The 20,658-nt window shown below is 50.2% G+C and overlaps 2 protein-coding genes across 9 annotated transcripts in view; one reads left to right on the forward strand and one right to left on the reverse strand.

Moving 5' to 3' along the window:
- The window catches only part of NFATC3 (nuclear factor of activated T cells 3), a 131,552-nt gene extending 124,124 nt beyond the window's left edge, over positions 1-7,428 (forward strand). The window contains exon 10 of one of the 2 annotated variants that reach the window (XM_059382018.1): positions 6,784-7,428. In XM_059382018.1, the coding sequence (XP_059238001.1) occupies positions 6,784-6,905 (122 nt within the window). In that variant the 3' untranslated portion in view covers positions 6,906-7,428. The remainder of the gene's footprint in view (positions 1-6,783) is intronic. The other variant, XM_059382019.1, reaches the window with a different exon arrangement.
- On the reverse strand, positions 4,252-16,188 carry ESRP2 (epithelial splicing regulatory protein 2). Of its 7 annotated transcripts, none has more exons than XR_009400753.1 (16): positions 15,884-16,187; positions 15,677-15,805; positions 14,110-14,223; positions 13,887-14,001; positions 13,526-13,624; positions 13,247-13,301; positions 13,064-13,174; positions 12,833-12,965; positions 12,704-12,746; positions 12,230-12,531; positions 11,921-12,133; positions 11,614-11,812; positions 11,281-11,467; positions 10,811-10,976; positions 10,630-10,731; positions 4,252-4,466 (listed from the first exon to the last, which is right to left on the reverse strand). XR_009400753.1 is itself a non-coding variant. In XM_059382021.1 (16 exons), exons 1-15 carry the CDS (start codon positions 16,079-16,081, stop codon positions 10,646-10,648), a joined length of 2,154 nt encoding a protein of 717 aa, XP_059238004.1. In that variant the 5' UTR covers positions 16,082-16,187; the 3' UTR covers positions 4,253-4,466; positions 10,630-10,645. The 7 variants fall into 7 exon arrangements, 6 of the variants coding, with proteins under 6 accessions (XP_059238004.1, XP_059238006.1, XP_059238005.1 ...); XM_059382021.1 differs by having other exon boundaries at positions 4,253-4,466; positions 10,630-10,735; XM_059382023.1 differs by lacking the exon at positions 4,252-4,466 and having other exon boundaries at positions 9,385-10,735; positions 11,614-11,782; positions 15,884-16,188.
- Between the last annotated feature and the right edge of the window lie 4,470 nt (positions 16,189-20,658).

Below are 20,658 nucleotides of genomic sequence, written 5' to 3' on the forward strand. Positions count from 1 at the left end.
ATAGAAATGGACAAGATTATCCAGAGAAAATGTACAATATGCAAAAAAAAAAAAAATAGGGAGAGGGAAGGAATCTTACAATCTTAAAATTCTTCTGAATCCAACATCTTCACACAAAGTAAAAACAAGTGGGTTTTGGTTTTTATTTTTTCACATTTCAGTTTTGCTGATATAAAAGGATACATGCTGATACTTGAATACACTTTTAGGTACCTGTGTACTGTTTACTCAGCTGGAGATTTAATGTTTGTCTTTGAAGAATGTTTTGACTTACAGCCTTTTCTAGAGGAAAGATCTGTATGATACTGAGTATAGTATTACACACATAAGAGATTTCTTAAAAAGAAAGACTTATTCTCCTGTCTGGGAATAAGGGGACTGACTGCCCTGTCAGGTGTGGTTTTAAACAAACAAACAAACAAAAAAAGGTGTCATAATTTCCCTTTACTAGTAGTAAAGCTACTGTTAAAAAGTGAAAGATAGGGCGCCTGGGTGGCTCAGTGGGTTAAGCTGCTGCCTTTGGCTCAGGTCATGATCTCAGGGTCCTGGGATCAAGTCCCGCATCGGGCTCTCTGCTCAGCGGGGAGCCTGCTTCCCTTCCTCTCTCTCTCTGCCTGCCTCTCTGCCTACTTGTGATCTCTCTCTGTCAAATAAATAAATAAAATCTTTAAAAAAAAAAGTGAAAGATACCTTTTAATCTTTGTACATATATTTTCATTTTATCCTGTGGTTGAAAGCTGTCTAACGTTAGGTCGAAGTTTAAAATGACTTAGTTAAAAACTTGGCATGATAGAGCTTAAGCTGGTTATCTTGGTTCTTGCTTAAAATAATTAAATATTCTTTCTGTTACCTTTATGGTGATGAGTTTTATTTTTGTTAATAAATAGTAATCTCTCTAATGGAGATTCCAAAATGCAATGGCTTAACCACATTGGAAGTTCTCCCACACTTCATGCTAATTCAGAGATCAGGATGCCTTTTATTTAATTGTTCCTCTGTTTCCTTAGGTATGATCAAAGCAGAGTTACCACTTTGACTTGAGTCTTAGCCCAAAGCAAGAGGTATGGGGGAAGGAAGGGAAGAAGTTACTGATCCTGGGATGAGGAAGATGCACACATCACTTCTGTTCACATTTCATTGGAAGAAAGCAAATTATATGACCGTACCTATGTACAAAGGGGAAGTTGGGAAATGTAGTTTACAGCTAAGTGGCTGTGTGAGTAGTTAAATTCAATTACTTAAGAATGAATTAGGGTGCCTGGGTGGCTCAGTCCTTGGGCATCTGCCTTCGGCTCAGGTAATGATCCCGGGGTCCTGGGATCGAGCCCTTCCCGCATCTGGCTCCCTGCTTGGCGGGAGGCCTGCTTCTCCCTCTCCCCCTGCTTGTGTTACTTTTCTCGCTGTCTCTCTCTCTCTCTGTCAAATAAATAAATAAAATCTTTAAAAAAAGAAAAAAGAATGAATTAGGACAGTTAGCAATCTACCATAAATGCTTTGTAAGTTTTCAGGAACTTTTTTTTTGTCTTTAGTTTGAGAATTTTGGTAAATGCAATTTAATTCTTCATCTCGTGCCACAAATAGGTGAATTCAGTTATTTAATGTATGTAGTTTAGATGGTGTCTTCCAACTTACCAAAAACCCCAAGTATATCTTAGCAAAACTGTGAGAGAATAATAAACCATAAATACTAGATTTTTCATCCATTTAAACTCATTCCATTACTTCCGAATTTCTCTTGTTTGTTTGTGTTTTTTTCATTTCAGGTGTAATTCAGAAAATAATTGCAGCCTTCATTTTATAAAAAATAACATCTCCATAAAATTTTTACCAGAAAATGGATTATATACCTTTAAACTTGGGGTACAGGGAAGGGAAGAAAAGGTGAATTTTCCAAACCTGGGTGAAGGTTCATTGCAGCTTCAAAATGAAATAACATATATAAATAAAGTCTAATTATACCAGGAAATGCTTTACAAAATGCTCAAGATGCTCAGGTGCTAGTTAGAAAGGCCCTTTGGATTTTTGTGTATATAACGATATATCTGTCTACTCCAGGGGCAGTGTCCTGGGTTGCTCCTCCCCTGTCCACCTGGTGGTGAGATTTCATACTATACCATGCTTGTCAGCTCTAGCTCTGAAACCTTAAGCATTGGAAATAGCTCTACATAGGAGACCTGTTGTTATGCAAACGCCTCTTGTGTATAGAAAGCATTCCTGTGGACTCTTAATTTGGATAGCAATTTTTTTTGTATTTATTTTTTAATATTTTATTTATTTATTTTATTTAAATACTTAATATTTATTTTATTTATTTATTTGAGAGAAAGCATGAGAAGGGGGAGAGGCAGAGGGAGAGGAAGCAGACTCCCCCCCCCCCCCCCAAGCAGGGAGCCCGACAAGAGGCTCGATCCCAGGATTCTGGGATCATGACCTGAGCTGAAGGCAGCCACTTAACCAAGCCACCCAGGCACCCCGGATAGCAATTTTTAGATTTAAAAAAAAAAAAAAAAAAAACCAAAAATCTTGTTCTTCCACAAATACTGCTGACAGCTCTGACTACTGTTGTGGTGGCACAGGTGATCCAGGTGTTGGGGTAGGGGGAGTTGATAGCAGCTGTCACAAGTGGGCCAAATTCCATGACCTATATAACCTGTTAGTATGGGTGTTGAGGGCTATTGATTCTTGTTCTAGGTTTTTGGTTCACTTTATTCTTTAAAGGAATTACATAGGGTTATAAACTCCTGCACTTAAATTGATGAAATAAAAAAAACCCACCTCACAACCTTCTGGACTGGGGTTTAAATGAATGAATAAATTCATGCATATATATTCAAAAGAAAGGAGAAAATGAAATTGCAAGCAGTATTTTTAAGAAATAACCTAATGTCAAATCATTCAGTTTTTTTCATCACTAAGTTGTACATTTGAAACTAATGTAAATATGTGTCAACTATACTAAAAAAAACCATACACACACACACACAAACAAAAAACCTGGGGCACCTGGTGGCTGTCGGTTAAGCATCTGCCTTTGGCTCAGGTCATGATCCCAGGATCCTGGGATCAAGTCCTGCATCAGGGTCTCTGCTCAGCAGGGAGCCTGCTTCTCCCTCTTACTGCTGCTCCCTCTGCTTGTGCGCTCTCTGTCTCTGTCAAATAAATAAAATCCAAAAAAGAAGTAACTTAAATATTGTGTCTATCAATAATTGCTAATAATTTACATTATAGATTTGTTTACCAGTAATAATTTTGACTTGCTTAAGTTGACACTCAAATTTTCGCTGGTTGCAGCAGAAAGCTATTTCAGGAATCCAGAGGTAGGATCCTGAGCCCAAAGCTCCCAGCCTCAGGGAGAAATGAGAGGCAGAGAAGAGCTGCAGACTCTGCCATACTGTGCTCAAGTCACTGCTAAAGGGCAGCAAAAGGACCACTTTGTTGTAGTTCTGACTCCTTGTCCTAAAACTCATACTCCGTATTCACCTGTGGCAATTATTTGAGCATAATTTTTGTTTTTCCAAGTCCCCAAATTATATTAAAATACTCACTTGCTCAGTGATTGTATTCAGCACATAGTATGTACCGAGCACTAAGGGTTCAGTGGAGAACAAGATGGATAAGGTCCCTGCCCTACTGGAACTTAAATCTGCTAATTATTATGTATTAATATTCTGTATTAAAGTATATTTGAGTACTGTCAGCTTGAGTGCTTCTTTGTGGAAAATCATCTTGGCTTTATCAGTCTTAAAATCCCAAACAGTCAAGAATCTACCAGGTTGCTTCAGCTAAGTGAGGTTAGGGATCACAAGCAAAAGAACAACAGAACTTTGATAAGAGGGAGCAGAAAGAAAACAGCTTTAATCAGGCTTTTGCTATATACAGCATCACCTGATTACCTCAGAAAATGATGTATTTATTCTTATCAAAGTACTTTGTGGGGACGCCTGGGTGGTTCAGTTAGTTAAGTGTCTGGCTTCCACTCAGGTCATGATTCAGGGTCCTGGGATCGAGTTCCACATCAGGCTCCCTGCTCACTGGGGAGCCTGCTTCTCCCTCTGCCCGCCACTCCCACTGCTTGTGCTCGCTTACTCTCCTCTCTCTCTCTCAAATAAGTAAAATCTTAAAAAAAAAAAAAAAAGTGTACTTGGTAAGTGGGTGGATAGAGCTGAATATATTATATACCCTCATACTCAAGAAAATGTAAGCATTGACTTTCTCATAGATACAGGAAAACAATACGTCATGTGTGGGGTTTTTTTTTATAATGACAAAACACCATTTTAATCACCTTATAGATTTAAAACTTGGACAGTGAGATAATTTAAGAAGGTGTGTTGCATGGCAGCTTGGAACATCTCTGAAGTTACCATCCTTGGAAGGGATAAGTGTTGGGAAAAGATGATTGTCAGCTGGTACTCGCTTCTGTATTTGGCTTTTGCCACTGCTGGGAGACCTGTCTAAAATAGACGCTGTCAAAATAAAAATCAGATGGTCCTTCATTAGTCTTAATAATATTGTCTGGTCCCTTTCCTGCCCCATCACCTAGTGAACTTTAACATATTATTTCCCAGTAGTTTTCAAGTAATTGTATTGAATTAGGATCCATTTGTTGTCACCAGAAATTGCTGTTTCTTTATTAGTAAGGTCCTTGCCCTTAAGAAAATCACAAGCTATTGAGAGACAGAGAATGATGACGCCCTACCAGTAATTCGGTGTGGTGAGTTATGTGAGAGGCCACATGCGGAGATCATGGGCCATCCCTGTGCTCCGTCTTAGCATGAGACTAGGCCATAGACTTACACGTGGAGTTCACACTGAAAACACTGTTCCTTGCTTGTTAATGTGGCTTGAAATAACAGGTGCCAACGGCTGCCTTTTCTATTTTTGTCCCTTTTAGATTCTCTCTTTCCTGTCTCTCTCCCCTCTCTTAACTTACTCCCTCTCCCTCCCCAAGCATCACATTTGTCCAGGTTTTTGCACTTCGTCTAAATGATTTCCCTGTTTCTCTACTCTTGGCCTCCAAGAACTGACATGGGTTTGGAAACTCACTCCACCGTTTACTAAGCAAATGAGTGAACTGCCAAAGCCTCAGTTAACTGATTTATAAAATAGTGGGTTCGTAGTTACCTTAAAATGTTGTGAAGATTGAAATAAGATACAAAATTTCATTTGTAAACTGTCAGAGATGCTCAGTAAGTATTTATGAAGTGCATGTTAGTTCCCTTCTTATAGCCATCAGTGTATGAATTTGAAGAATTTTTAAAATTACCTAAACTTTTAAAAGAGTAGATGTTAATACTTGAAGATTTTTTTAAGTGATTGTGTCTCCTTTGCTATGATCACATCACATTCTAAGTATAAAATTTTTTTGGTGTTGGCCTATTTTCACTTATAGCAGCTGTAGTGAGATATAATTCATTACTATAAAATTCACCCTCAAAAATACACCATTCAGTGGTTTTAGTATATTCACAGAATTGTGCAGCTATCACAACTATCTAATTTTAGAAAACCTTCTTTACTCCAAAAAGAAAAAAAAAAAAAATTCCCATACCCGTTAGTAGTCACTCCCTATTCCTCTCTCACCATGACTCCTGGTAACCTCCTATTTTCTGTCTTTTCTGGCCATTTTATACAAATGGAATCAAACAATGTATGATCTTTTGTGTCTGATTTCTCTCACTTAGCATGTTTTCAGGGTTCATCCATGTTGTAGCATGTATTAAAACTTCATTGCTTCTTGTGGCTGAATAATGTTCCATGGTATGGGTAGCCCACATTTTGTTTATCCATTCATCACTTGGTAGACATCTGGATTGTTTCCACTTTGGGGCTATTATGAAAAATACTTCTGTGAACTTGTATTTGAGTATAAGTTTTTATATGGATATATGTTTTCCGTTCTTTTAAGCATACACCCAGGAGTTTAATCTTTGGTTGATAAAGCAAGGAATTTTCATTTCAAAGCAAAGAATTCTCATGACAGAGAACTAAGGGTTCTTATTGGGGGAATTTGGAGTTTTTTTTTTTTTTTTTTTTTGAGAGAGAGACAAAGATAGAGACCGAGAGCACAAGCAGGGAGGAGAGGGAGAAGCAGGCTCCTCCCTGACCCCTGAGATCATCACCTGAGCTGAAGTCAGACACTTAACCAACTGAGCCACCCAGGTGCCCCTGGTATATTATTTTCTATACTGGCTCCTTAAGATTGAAGTTTTTTGTATTGTGCTTCACAGAGCACTATGTTCCTTGAAGTGCTTGACATCATAGAAACCATAAAAAAAATAAAGAGCCTTTTCCAAAAGTTTGCCCCCAACATAATGAATACTTTGTATTAGCATAAGGTAACAAAGTAACTGCTTTATTTAGTAAATCTTCCTTTATTCTCACCAAAACATTTATTTGCATTCACTTTACATACAAAGTACACCACAGGTATCAGAAGGGGGAAACCCCCTGTAAAGGCATGCAAATTCAGGAAAAGTGAGATTAATATGAACTCATGTCAGATGTATCCTGTCTTCTGCTCTAGAGCAGAAGCTTATACAGGGTAGGAATGTTTCCTGTTCTCTGAACCATCTCCCTTCCCATCCCAAACTGAACTGAAAGGGAAAATAGAGGTCTGCAATAAGGTCTCCATTCAGTTTAGGACCAGGCTTTAAGCACTGCATTTACCTTTACAGAACACTGGAAAGGAAAAAAAAAACATCTTTGAAATGGAACTCGCCATTCAGCATCATATGGTCAGTCACACAAAGGTCACTAATTATTCTTTTTCTTGTTTTTCAGTGAACGAGATAATTGGGAGAGACATGTCTCAGATTTCTGTTTCCCAAGGAACAGGGGTGAGCAGGCAGGCTCCCCTTCCAGGCCCTGATTCCCTGGATATAGGAAGATCCGAAGGCCTCTGACAAGAGTTCACTGCAGCCTTGTGTCCACCACCATGTACTTCTCAGCATGTTTCTCTCCTTGGACCTTGGGTTTCCAACTCTGTGGCCATCAGGACTGGCACCGGGAGTTGGGGTCACCGTATGTGGGGAAAGCAGCATTCCTCCACCTCAGGCCTTGGGTAGATTTTGTAAAAGAACAGGAGCAGCATAGACTGAGCTTTGGGGAAATAAGCTTTGCTTTTTATATTTAAATAGGATACTTTTATATGATGGGTGCTTTGAGTGTGAATGCAGCAGGCTCTCCATTTCAGAGATGCTGCTTTTGCAAGTGACCTGGTTGCTTAGCTATGATTGGTGATTTTACTCCTTTATGGTCATTTGAAGGACTCTTTAGCCTTGATGATATTTTTAAAGTAGGAACTTTTGATAAAACCTTCCAGAGGCAAACAAAAATTCTCCTAAGCCCACACCTATGCCTCAAAAACTCAGCATGTCCTAAAGCCTTTCATAGATTTATAGGAAATAAAGCCAAATGTAGCTCATACTTCTTTATAAAAGTAAACTGTTAGAGAAGAGACCATTCCAATCATTGACGTGTTGGAATATAAAACAACATTCCAGAGCATAGCCTTTTTGTAACGTTCTAGGTAATCTTCCTGCAATCTCTCCATACTGACGCCATGTTGAAATTGCTTTTTTTCCCTCAGGGCCTTGGATAAGATAGCTCCATGTAAGGTGACTTTGAAAGGTGGGCTTTTTAGCTTCCTAGCTTTAATATCCTGCCATCCTGCAAACAAGTAGGCTGTGGAGTGCTTTTCCCTTGTGTGTCCTCTGTCCCAGACCTTTTCTAACTGGGAATATCTGCATTTGGCTGCTCTATAACCTTTGAAGCCACAGCCTCATGATGGTTTAGGCAAATTTGCCGGTTCTAACTCCTCTCCAGAGGCCAGGCTGTGTCATAAGCTAAGCACAAATGAACTATGCGTCAGAAGAGGAGCAGAGAAAATGCAGGACTCCAGAAGGGAAGCTTCTACGATTCGCAGTGGAATGGAATGCTTATCCCTCGTTCTGTTTACAGCCGAAAATGATTCTGGCCTACCCTCCTCCCATCTACACGGCCTCAAAAAAACAGCCTTTTCCCCAAAAGGCTTCGACGCAAACCCAGACATGAGGTAGCATCATAGACCTGACCCTCCACACCAAAGATGCCCCGGTGCTGCTGCTGGTGAGGCTGGTGCCCAGGGCAGGGGCCAGCAAAAACCTCCAGCTTGCTGTCTACCAAAGGAGGTGCCCAAGTTGGGTGCTTTTTCCAAACCCTGCCCTTCTCCCTTTAATGGGATTAGTACCTATTCCAAGGCTGGGCCCATTTCAAAGCACCTGAAGTTTGCAGTATGTTTTCCAACAAAATCATGTAATTTCATTTATTCAGGAAGGAAAAAAAAAAAAAATTTTTTTTTTTTGAGTGCCTGTATGTGTGACAGTGTGCTGAGCTGGTCAAGGGCTTTTTAATCCAGGGAATTAGGAGTCCTAGATGCCAGGACTCTCCATTGAGGCCAAGTAAGGTCTCCGCAGGGGGAGCCGGCTCATTGCCCACCTCCTCTAGTCAGCCAGGTAGGAGCCGTTGGCCTCCTGCAGGATAAAGAAGTATGTTTCCCCCCCCCCCCCACCCCTTCAAACCATGATTTAGTTTTCCCCTAAACCTAGTTAGAGAAAAATGTCTCTCCTTCAGCAAATCACTCTGGTCCCTCCTGGAGCTGGGTGTTTTCACATTTTTCTTTAAAAGTTTTGTCAGAATGTGGACAGTGCGATTTGCTTCAGGGCCTGTAGTTGGCAGCCCACAGCTTCCTTTGGAGGGGTTTTAAGAGGCAGCCCCTGAAAAGAAGTTCCAGACAGCTGGCCGGACTTGCCTCCACCCTCTTGCCCCTGGGGTAGCTGTCTCACATGGGGTTACTGCAAGAGTTTCCCTTGCAGGACCCTCTGGGGGTTGCTCTGCTGCCCTCATGAATAAAAGCCTCTATGATCCAGAGTTGCTATGCACCAAATTCTGATGCCTTTTAAATACCTTGATGCCTGTAGCACTAGAAATGCTTTCCTATTTAAAATAAAAGTTGAATTTTAAAAGAGCTTTGTATACTATATAAGCAGTCTTGTATCATTTTGTTAAGTCTTTGGCTTAAGAATCAGTATTTTCTGGCTTTACAGGTAAAGACTAAACTTCTGTACACAGTTGGGCTGTGCAAACTGACTTCTAGTAGCAACACTGAGCAACTGGGCATGTCTCAGCATCTACCCCTGCCCCTTCCAACCTGTGCTACCTCTTGGGTTGAGGAAGGGCATAAGCAGCCTTCTACTTGCTAGATAGTAAGGGACATGGCTGAAGACACCTCGAAAGGGACCAGATGTCCTGTCTTCGGTTTCCCGTGTGGTGTTGCTGCCCAGGGCGAACTACCACCACTGGAGCTCTGCTAGGATCTGGCCATGAAGCCCTTGAATGGCGGGATTGTTTTCCTAAAGATTTATTTATTTTGGCAGGAGAGGGAGACCCCCGAGATCACAACCTGAGCCAAAACCGAGTTTTGTGCCACCCCAGCGCCCCTGGCCTTGAAGCCCTGTTGAAACCTTGTATTTTATAAAATGGGCGACGTACAGTTAAGGAATTGGTTCTCTGTTATGTTTACAGCACTTGGGATTGTGTTTTCTTACACATTTTGTACTTTAAAACCTTTTATAGGAGTACAGTGCTCCTTACACAAGTAACAAAGGGAAGAGCCAGCAATTCAGGTTCCTCACTTACAGGGCTGAAATAACAAGCGGTGACAGGTTAACACTGTCCTTGAAATCTGCCTGAGTTTTCCTCTCCCTGGGGCAGGTGTGGAGCCCCACACTCGGGAGTCCAAAGCAGCTAAAGGCACTTTGGCTTTTAAAAGTCCACTTGGTTAGGAACCTTTGTTTATTTTACGGAGGAGTGAGTAGAGTTCCAAATTTCTTCCGAAGCTTCAGTTCTGTACCCTCTAATGGGTGCAAAGGACATTCCACGATGTCTAATGAGTTCAGGACAACTGGCCTGCCCAAGGTGTGTATGAAAAGTAGGCAGTAAGTCCCCTTTAAGTCAGGCCTGAGATTTTGTGTGAAGGCCTCCTGCCCCCTAGTGTCCTCTGGGGATACTGCAGTACAGTCGGTCAAAACAGTCTGTGATTTTGCCACTCATAGTCCTTATGCCAAGTTGGAGGAGAGCTAGCGTCCTTGGACCCATGGCACAATGTGGCCACTAAGGGTCAAGTATTCCAGGGGCTGGGGCAGGATTTTCTGCCTCCCTGCCCCCTACCAGAAGGGAAAGGGAAAGCACAATATTGGGATCTTTACTCAGAAGCTCCCAGGAGTCATACATTGAAGGCACCAGGGCTTACATTTTTAAAAAGCAAGCATGCCTGCTGTGGACATCAGCCCCACAGAATCTGGGTACGGACCACGGCCAAACAGACCGAAGGATCTCATGGTGCTATTCAGGAGGCCCAGATCAGGCCACTGGGAGCAGGGTAACACCATTCCACCCCCAGCCCTGCATATAGGGTCCAGCCGTCATCTTTAGGGTGAACAGGCAGAGCAACAAGTGGGAGATGGAGCTGGGGCTTGAGCTCATTCTAGGTGCTGAGAGCTTTGACAAGCCCAGGAAGGAGCCACCTGGGTGAGGGTACTGGTTCTCTCGATGCCAAGAGAGACATGACAGATGTTAGCCAGCTCTTACCTCCTGGCTCCCTCACCTACAAACACACCCACTCTTTGGGGGCCTGTAGCACAGTTCGGGGCGGGTCACCAACAGGCATCAAACTGGTGTAGTCATCAGGGGCTAACTGCGGAAGAGAAAGAGATTTAGGAGAGGGAGCTGTAGGTTCAGCCAGTTCCCAAGCCCTCCAGCCACACCTCACCTGATAGGCCTGGAAAACGCTGAGTAGATCCTTCATACCAGCTGTATATGGGACACCCTGCATACGGACCAGGGCTCCTGGCTGGGACAACACTGAGGTGGAAGCAGAGGCCAGGGCAGTGGGGGGTGTGGCGAGGTAGCCCACAGTGGTCGGGGACACTGGGGGGCTAGAATGGAAGAGGCAGAATTTAAGAGTGTAGTCCCGTCTGTGGCCTAGACCTGCCTCCCTCCCTCTTCCCTTTCTCTGCCTGTGTTTAGTTCAGTTCCTCCTCCCTAAAACTTCTGTCTCCAGAGTCTTCCATTCTCATTTGTAGACGGTATTCTCCAGACCGTACCTGTCACTTCCTTGTCCATCTTTGATTAAGTCCCAGCTCTGACAGACCTTGGCTTACGTGGCCCAGGAAGGGGATCATGACCCTCCCGCACACCAGAATGGGAGCAAGACTGTGGAATTTTCTCAGCAGCCGGTACCTGGGGTAGTAAGCTGTGTAGTTCATGTAGAGTTGAGTGGCTGGCCCTGGGTAGTAGGCAACAGGGGTAGGGGCAGCAGGCACCCTGGCAGCCGGGAGCAGTGCTGAAGAGGGATACAAGGCTGCCGTCTCAGCCGGGATGAGTGTTGGGGTGGCCTGGAAGGTGGCGTAGGTAGGTGGTGAGAGGCCTGGAGGCAGAAGCAGAGAGTGCATCTGCAGGGAGCCCAGCACTGCCCTGGGTGAGGCAGCCAGAAGAGAGTCCCCACTGCAGAAAGAGAGGCTTACAACAGCTTGGCCCCCACATGCCTCCTTCCCCAGCCCCTGTAACACTCACAGGGCAGCTTGCAGGGTGGAGGGGACATGCCACTGCGGCTCAAGGTGCCCCCCATTAGCACACGGCTCATCTCCTCCGTGGAGCAGGGGACCACTTCCACATAGCGTTCCTTCATCACTTTCTTATGGCAACGCTGTGCAGCAGCTAGGGCCCGCTCTGCTGATGTCATCTGGATGAAAGCGTCGCCTGAGGGCCGACCCTGTGCACAGGGTCGTCTCATAAACAACCTGTCCTGGCAAGAATGCCTTGCTCCCAACCACACAGCCCTCTCTGACCGTGTCGGTCGCCCTGCTGGCAAAAGCCTCACCTGCTGGTTGAGCACCATGTGCACCCCGTGGGGCCGGATGTCAGCAGCTGCCTCCCCCAGAAAGCTCAGGATGTCTTCAATGGTGGCTGTATAGGGCAGGCCTCGAAGGCGTACACAATCTCTCCCAGTCCCCGCTGCCAGTGGGAAGGGGATGGGGAGCAGGGGAGCGGTGAGTGTGGGAAGGAGTGGGCTGGATGCATAGCGGTTCAGGACCTGGCAAGGAAGGCAGCCATGGGCCCGTCAAGCCAGGTGGGACGGGGGACCCTGGAGGAGACGCACACGGGAGGAGGGGGAGCCCTGGGCGCTCACCTGTTGCACCTCAGCCGCCGTGCTCCGGAAGAGTTCGATGTATCGCTTACCCAGTATGCCCTTGTGCCTGCGCAACGCAGCCTGCGCCAGCTCCTCACAGGCGAAGAGGGCAAAGGCATCACCGGTGGGCCGGCCGTCAGGGTGGCGCACAAACAGCAGCCCGTCAGCACCCCCAGTCACCGGGCACTCGGGCCCCAGAAAGCCCAGCACGTCCTCCGGCCCAGCCGAGAAGGGCAGTCCCCGCAGCCGCAGTATCACCTGGTCTTCCCGCGACAGGAAACGAGCCACCTCTAGTGATGTGCCTTGGTGAGAGGCAGGGGAGTCACCCACTGACTTCATCTGTGCCCTCCCAGATAGCCGCCTTCACGTGGCATGCTGGGAAGGGGACAGGAAGGTGGGGAGGGGGGCGGTGGTGGTCAAGTAGGACACGGACGGAGAACCAGCAGAGTGAGGTGCTGCCGGGAGCATACTCACCCCCCGCGATCTTCACAAACTCCTCTCCTGTTGCTTTGTATACCTGTGGGGACAGTGGGGGCAGCCCATGGGTCTGCAGCCTGGTGGGCCTCAGCTCCGCCCTGCTTTACTCCCAGCCCAAAGCCCCACCTCGATATAGCGGACGCCCATGTGGTGCTTGTGTCTCTGCAGCGCTAGGTCCCGCTGCTCACTGTCCACAAAGCGGATGAGGGCCTCGCCATTTCTGCGGCCCTGGGCATTGAGGCAGAGTGCGACACCACCCCTGCAGAACCAGTGCAGTGCTTCGTTAGTGCCTCAAGGGCAGGCCCGCCCTCCAGAGCCTGCCCGCCCTCCAGGGCCCACCCGCCCTGCCAGACCCACCTGGCAATGTTGAGTCCTTTGAAGAACCGAGCCACATCCTGGTCTGACGACTGCCAGGGCAACCCACGGGCCCGAACCACGGTCTCACTGTCCACCACATCGGCCTTGCTGCTGCAGGGGCAGGCCAGAGTCAGAGCCCCGCAGCTCTTGGCCCCCGGACCTCAGCCCCACCCTCACACTCACCAAGGGCCTGTCTCATATTTCTGCTTTACCACCTCGGCCTTCGAAAACAATTGACCTGAGAGGAGATGGCATGGGGGTCAGCAGGGTCTGGTGGAGGGGGGTCTCCCCACCAAGCTCTGCAAAGAGAGGACAGTTGAGGGGGATAAGAAGGTGACAAAGGAGCTTCCACCTATGGTCTCTCAAAGAAGGTAACAAGTGGGGAAGGGGACTTTGAGGAAGTAAGACGCAGACAACCACCTAGTCCTGAGAGCAGGTGACAGGTGGTGAGGGAAACCTTACCACTGGGCTCTTCGAGCAGGTGGAGGATGACAGCTACCATTGTCTTCACTTCCCAGACCCCAAAGTCATCCTCTGTGGCATCTGTCTCCAGCCCCAAGTCTATGAGCAGAAAAATAACAATAAGGAAATCCCAACAGAGAGGCAAACATTTGTTCTGATCCGGCTCATATATGCCTTTACAAGTCCCCATCCCAGACACATGCAGACATATGTCCCTATTTCAGACGTACCCCAGCACCCACAAGAAGGCATGTCTCATCAAGGACTTTACAGATAATGTAAACTCGTGTGTGTAACCCTTCAGGATGCACATACTCAAACACAGCTTCCCCCCGACCTAACCCTTCCGGGTCGCAGGTACCCTGTGCCATGGTGGCCACGGTGAGCTCCCTGGCAGGACAGGTGCTTGGGTGCTGCACATGGAACTCTCTGCGGAGGTCGTAGAAGGAGAAGAAGGTGTCGGGGAGCACCAGGTTCTGGAGGCACATGGGAGGGGGCATGAGTGGGGGGAACTGAGTGGCCCTGCCCAACCCCATGACAAGGGTCCTGGGAACCCTACCCCCTGTGTGCCCTCAGTGGCATACCTTCCTGGAGGCCTCGGGATGCAGGACCTGTCTCAGCAGCTGCTGCCCATCAGTGCATAGCATGTAGGGGCCCCCACCTAGCAGAGCCACATCCCCGCTCACCAGCTGTGAGAACTGGGGAGAGAGACAGACACATGCTCATAGCTAGGCGGGCAGGAGGGAGGGCACAGGCTGCAAAGCAGGTTCAGCTAGATGTTCAGCCCTACCCTGCCTGGGGAGGAGTTGGCCACAGGTGTGAGGCCCGGTTCTGTGTGTCCCTCTTCTCCCCCAGAACACTGTCACCTTCTCCAGGCCAAATGGGGGCAGACACGTATCACCCAAAGCCCCCATCAAACACACTCCCGAGAGTCTGGAGTAGGGCCAGAGCAAACACCTGGTGGAGTGGGACAAGCAGGTGGGAAGGGGCGGGGCAAAGCAGGTTAAACCTGTCCCTGACCAGGCACCACCCTCAGACTGGTGGGGGAGGCCCAATCCTCCTGCCTGAGGCCTAGCTGGCTCTGGGTCAATGGCAGCCCCGCCTCTAGGTCTGACCAACCGAGGGCCAGAGAAAATCCAAGGACAGAGCTCCACACCTGGACGCCCTGGGCAGCCTGAGCTTTGACCCACACTATCGACCAGCTGGCACGGAGTTGTTTGCTCACAGAGGGGGTGGCACTTCTCAAGCTGCCCAGCACCCCCCCACCTCCGGCCCCCCAGCCTTCCTCCTTGCTCGAGAACAGTAGAAGTACTAGGCACAGGCCCAGAGCGAGCCAACCCAGTTCTCCTTCAGCACGCTCCCCAAGTAGGGTCTAACCTGGGAGCCCTTCTGGAACAGGATCAGGTTCAACATGTTTGTACCTCATCAAGAACCACCGGCGTTGTTGGAAAATGAAAGAATTTGTGCGTGTAAAGCACTTAAACTCATTACACTCAAGAATCAGACTCAGGAGTGCAACACAGGAGATAAGAAAAAGAAAACAGCAAGGGGAGCCGCCTCCCACTTCAGCCAGCACTGGGAGGCACCCTGGGCCTTTGCACTCAGGAGACAGGTAGCCTTCAGGCGGGGTCCGGACAGCGCCCACGCCCGGCCAGCCGGCCGGGACAGGCCTAGACCAGCAGCTTACACCTGGCGGCGTCTGCCTTGGAGGCAGACCCCGCCCTACTCCCCCGCTCCAGCGTCTCCTAGGCGGGTGGGTGGGCCGACGTCGCCGGCGGCGGGGACCGTGACCTATGGCCGACACCAGGCCCCTGGGCCCTTTTGCCTTCCGAATGCCGCTCTCGGAGACCTGGCCAAGCAGGTTCCCAGAGGCGTCTCACCCCACAGCCCTGGCGGCCCTGGGAGGGGTCTCGCAGTTTCCAGCCCACCGCGTCAGTAGGAGTGAATCCCTGGAAAGGCTGAAAAGGAAGGTGCCCCCAGGAACGGCCGGCACACGCGGGAATCTCTGAAACTTTTAAACAACAGGAACTCGTCCTACCGCCCAGGCCAGTTGGTCGCAGCACACCAGGCCTTGCCTCCTGCCGCCTCTCCCGCTGAGAAATGTCCCCGCGGCCCCGCCATGCCTCCACTCACCCGGGCCCCAGCACTCACCTGCTGCAGCACCTTGTCCAGCGGCTCGGCCCGCGCCAAGCTGTCGGCGCTCAGGCCGCTCGCCTCGCGGCACTGCGGGCTCAGTGCGGCCGCCTCGGCGCGAACCAATGACTTGTGCAACGTCCCCACCTACGAGCGGCGGGGGAAACCTATCAGCCACTGTTCCCCTCGGATCCTGGGGACCCCACCAACCCCTTCTCACCGTACCTGACGGCTCCGCGGCTCCACCACTTGCCAGACTAAGAGGATCAAGTCGGTCTCATCGGAACCCAGGTCCGGCCCCAGCGCACCGGCCGTGGCTCCGAACAGTACGACCAGGGGTCCGGGCCCGGGGCGGGGGTCGGCGGCAGAGTCTGAGGTGGGGTTCGGGCCCGGGGGCGGTGGCTGGGGAGGCGGCGGAGTCATGGCCGCAGAGGAAGGGGGCGCTCGGCCAGACACACGCGGACCGACGAGGCGCACGCACGCACCGGCCGACGGCAGACACGAATCAGCTTGGGCGGGACACCGTGTGTCGGGGGCGGCACCTGCGGCCGGGCTGGCGCAGTGGGCGCTGCTGAGACCCGCCCGCGGCGCCCCGTGGGGCGGGGCGGCTACTGGCCCCCGCCCTCTCCGGGCGAGTTACCTGTAGGCCCCGCGGGCCACGTGACCGAGGGCAGCCGGGGGAACAGAGGGGTAAGGCTGCTAGAACCTAGCGCAGCGCGCGCGCGCTCAGACGCCTGGCCTGGGTACGCGCTCACGGGCCGGCCTCCCATTCCGTCAAAGGGCTTCGCCTGACTCAGTATCGTTCTACTCTGTCCCTTCCCACCATGAGGCCTACGCCAAGAACAGTGCAAAAACAGGGGTCACACGGGATTTGTGAAAATCACCAGGAGACAGTATAGAGGCTGTGGGGGGGGGGTCATGACGGCCGGTCGGGGGGGTGACAGAAGTCACCTAAAAGGGAGGTGAATTACGGGATATCACCCAGAGGCCTGTGCGGGGGTGGTCACCAGAGGCCAAGTGGATTAGGGGGAGGGTCGGGGATCAGCAGAGGTTCTTAGAGCCATGGGAACGGGGGGAGTAGAGGTCACGGGGCAGGGCTCGTCCACACACGTAGTAAGACCTGCCCGCGGTGCCGAACACGAGGTGGTGTGCAGGCCTCGGTGCTGGGGAAGCAGGGAGAGCGCCACCCCAGACGGGGGTGAGCCTAATGTTCAGGGTTACCCCACGTGGAGACTGCTGCCTGTTTTCGTCGCCCTCCCCTCCTGACCTCTGGAGATGTGAGCGCGCCGGCGGGTGGGGGCTAGCGGCGAAGGTGTACTGTGCGCGTGCAGGCTGCAGATCCTCCATCTCTTCTCCATCGGAGACCAGCAACCCAGTAAGGGCAGTCCCGCGTGGAGGACCTCCACCACCCTTTCGCCCCGTCGTGCTTGGTGGGGCTCCTTTACGGCGCATTTCCAGGCCGCCCTGCACTTCGCTAAGTGCTCCCCGTTTATATGATTGAGAAACTGAAGAGTATGGTGGGAGGAAAGGACGTGGGCTTGCGCCAAGGCCGCGCGGAAACTGAGGCGGGAGCCGCACCTCGCGCTTTCGGAAAAGCTGGGCGCAGCGTCCGGACGTTCGGACGATGGAGAAAGAGCTCGGGGTGGACAGGCGCTTCCGAGGCCTTGCCCATTAAACCCACACTTCCGCGCATCCCTACTTAACGGATAAAGAGACCGACGTGCCCAGTACGGAAGTGACTTGCGCCGGGAGTGGGGAAACAAACAGATTTTCCAGCGGCTTCGGGTGACGAGCGCTTCCTCTGGTATAGGCGGGTATCCGCCCCTTTCCGGACAGCCCACTCCCGCGCCTGCCGGCTGGTTCCGACGACGGAAGCGCTAGGCCAATCAGGCCCTGCGGGAGGGGGAAACTTCGCTCTGCGGGTCCAGTTAGCCTCTAGATAAGCCTGGAATGTCAAATATTTGTTTGGGGGCGGGACCCAACAGCGAAGTAAGGCTCCTCCCCTATCCGCCCGGGAGCGCGCTTGCGCTTGGTGGAGTTGGGCTTTTCCTCCATCCAAGCCTTTGCCTCAAACCCGTGTTCACCCTCAGGGCCTCTCCTAAAACTCTTTTGGCGGGCGGGCCTCTTTGTAGGGCTCCTGTCTGGGCTCCAGCGTCTACAAGACAGTCCGGCGTCACCACCTTGCCATCTGAGCGCTAATTCGATCTTGATCTCAGCCTTCTGGGAGCCCTCATCCATTGAACCTCCAGACCTTCACACTAGGCCCTTCCCTGTTCTTCCTTCAGCGTGAGTCTCGAGGTCAGGTGTTCACGGAAACCACCTTTTTTTTTTTTTTTTTAAAGATTTTTATTTATTTATTTGACAGAGAGAGGTTACAAGTAGGCAGAGAGAGAGAGGAGGAAGCAGGCTCCCTGCTGAGCAGAGAGCCTGATGCGGGACTCGATCCCAGGACCCTGAGATCATGACCTGAGCCGAAGGCAGCGGCCCAACCCACTGAGCCACCCAGGCGCCCGGAAGCCACCTTTTTGAGGTGACCTCTCCAGTGTGGCACCCCTAGCCATCCTGGCAGCGTGGGGCAACTCTGCCCGCCTCCAACCGCACGACAGTTCCCGATGATTGGACTCTTAAAAAAGTAAATTCTTTAAAATAACGTTAGGGCCCCTGCTTTGCCGAGCTCCTTTACTCATCTTCAGATGGATCCTCTCAGATCACACATATTAATACTAAACAACCCTCACTCCTTTCCCCCAACACTCAAGTAACTTCTAACACAGTAAATCCTTTATTGTCTCCCTACACCGCATCCACTGGGAACTCAGGCCTTGGAGGACAGGCTCATCCCCAGTGCTTACCACATTGCCTGGCTTGTCGTACTTGCTCAAGACAATGAATGAATGAATGATTGGTTGTCAAAGTGCTTTGCTTTGCATCATGAGCCTTTGGATATTTCAGTACCCTTCCCTGGGGCTAACGGGTGGGTCTTTTTCCTCTGGGAGTCTCCATCGGAGCTCCTCTCCCAACCCATCCCGTGTCCTGCATTTTTCTCTCAAGGCACCTCCCCCTGTAGTAGGGGTCGCCACAGAAGTTTTGAGATTTCTCGATTTCATTGAGCAGCGTCCCCCATCCTAACCCAGCTACTAGGGTTCATAAATCGTTAATGAATGAATTGGAAATAACATACGTGAAAGGGGTGAACAAGGCTCCAAAGGTCCAGCCCGTAGCGTTTCCCAGAGTGTAATTCAGGTACTCACGGGGAAAGGAAATTGGTCCTGTGAAGCCAGGCCACACAGTCGCCAAATCTGGCGCTCCAGCGGCGAGTACATGAAGGCTGGGGCAGATATAGGTTGGGAATCCTCATGTGAGCCTGGGAGTGTGGCGGGTTATGGGGATCTACCAGTGAGTCTAGGAGTGGTGTAAAAGAGCCCTCCTCTCTCCCTCCCAGGCCAGAAAATATCCCACTATGGAAGAGGATTCTCCGCTGGATGCCTTGTTGGATCCACTGCGGAGATCCACACTCGCCGCCTCGGGGCCATCCACACCCTCGGCGGCCCCGTGGCCCACGACTCGACCATCTGCCGCTACCCTTCCTTATCTCCTGAGCCGCCCGCGTAGTCAGCGCTCTGGGCTCCACCCAGGTTCCCCGCTAAGCGCCTTTGCCGAATCTCCGCTGAGTACCCACCAGAGGGCGCAGTGACCCTGTTGCTTGAACCAGGTGCGGGGGGCTGGGAGGAGGAACTTGCCCAGGAGAGCCCAACCTGGGGCAATGCTCCGGGACAGAAGTGAAAAGGGAAGGGCCTTGAGACCGCCTCCCTCTGGTTAGAGCATCTTTACCGATCCTGGCTTCCTGGGCACAGGCCAAGTTTTGTTTTGTTTTGTTTTAAGATTAATTTATTTGTTTGACAGAGAGAGGGAGGGGACACAAACAGGGGTAGTGGGAGAGGGAGAAGCAGGCTTCCCTGTGAGCAGGGAGCCAGATGATGCCAGCTTGATCCCAGGACACTGGGACCATGACCTGAGCAGAAGGCAGACACTCAAGAACCGGCCACCGAGGGGCCCCCATAGGCCAAGTTTTTAAGCTTGGTTTTCAAGACCTCCAGCCTCTCTGTTCCACTCCCACCCACCATGTGCCCTGGACACACTGTGATTGTTCAGGCCTCCAGGCTGCTGCACATACTAAGCTCCCTACCTGGAGGCCCCACCCACCTATTCATCCCTTTGTTTTCCTGGCAAATTCCTACTTACTCTTCAAGACCCATCTCAAATAATTCCTCCTCTATGTAACATTCTTTGATGCCTAAGCCAGGTTAGATAACCTGTTCTGGGGGCACCTGGGTGGCTCAGTTGGTTGAGTGTCTGCGTTTGGCTCAGGTTGAGATCCCAGGGTCCTGGGATCCAGCCCCACAGTGGCCACCCTGCTCAGAGGGAGGCCGCTTCTCCCTCTCAGTCTACCTGCATTGTGTCTACTTGTGCTTGAGTGCTATCAAATAAATAAATAAAATCTTAAAAAAAAAAAAAAAAAGAGATAACCTGTTCGGTCATGATTTGGTCATTGTTTGGCCTTTCGTGATTCCAGGGAGGCTCTGGCATCAGAGGAATAGGATCCTGATGAACCGGGAGCTTTAGGGAGAATCAGTTGCCCTCCAGATGGGCTCAGCTCTGGCTACCAAACCAGCTCAGAAGCTGTGGTCTTGATTTCGTTGCCCCAAGCCCAGGCACCCACCTGGTCCAGACAGGGGAGCTCGGAACTTGTGCAAGCAAGAGGGAATGCAAAGGGCCCAGTGTCACAGAAAAAGGGCAAAAGCTGTTGGCTGGATTCTCATCTGAGGAAGGTAGCCCAACCAGCCTGTGGACCTCTCAGTCCCTGATCTCCTTCTTCAGGTCTGACAAGCACCAACCAGGACTGCATCCTGGAAGTGGGGGAGTGTTAGAGAAGGGGGCGTATCACTCAGTCAATCAATATATGTTCAGCACCTGCTGTGTGCCTGGGACTGTGCCAGTGG

The sequence above is a fragment of the Mustela nigripes genome, chromosome 17, assembly GCF_022355385.1.
Source record: "Mustela nigripes isolate SB6536 chromosome 17, MUSNIG.SB6536, whole genome shotgun sequence".
Classification (NCBI taxonomy): domain Eukaryota; kingdom Metazoa; phylum Chordata; class Mammalia; order Carnivora; family Mustelidae; genus Mustela; species Mustela nigripes.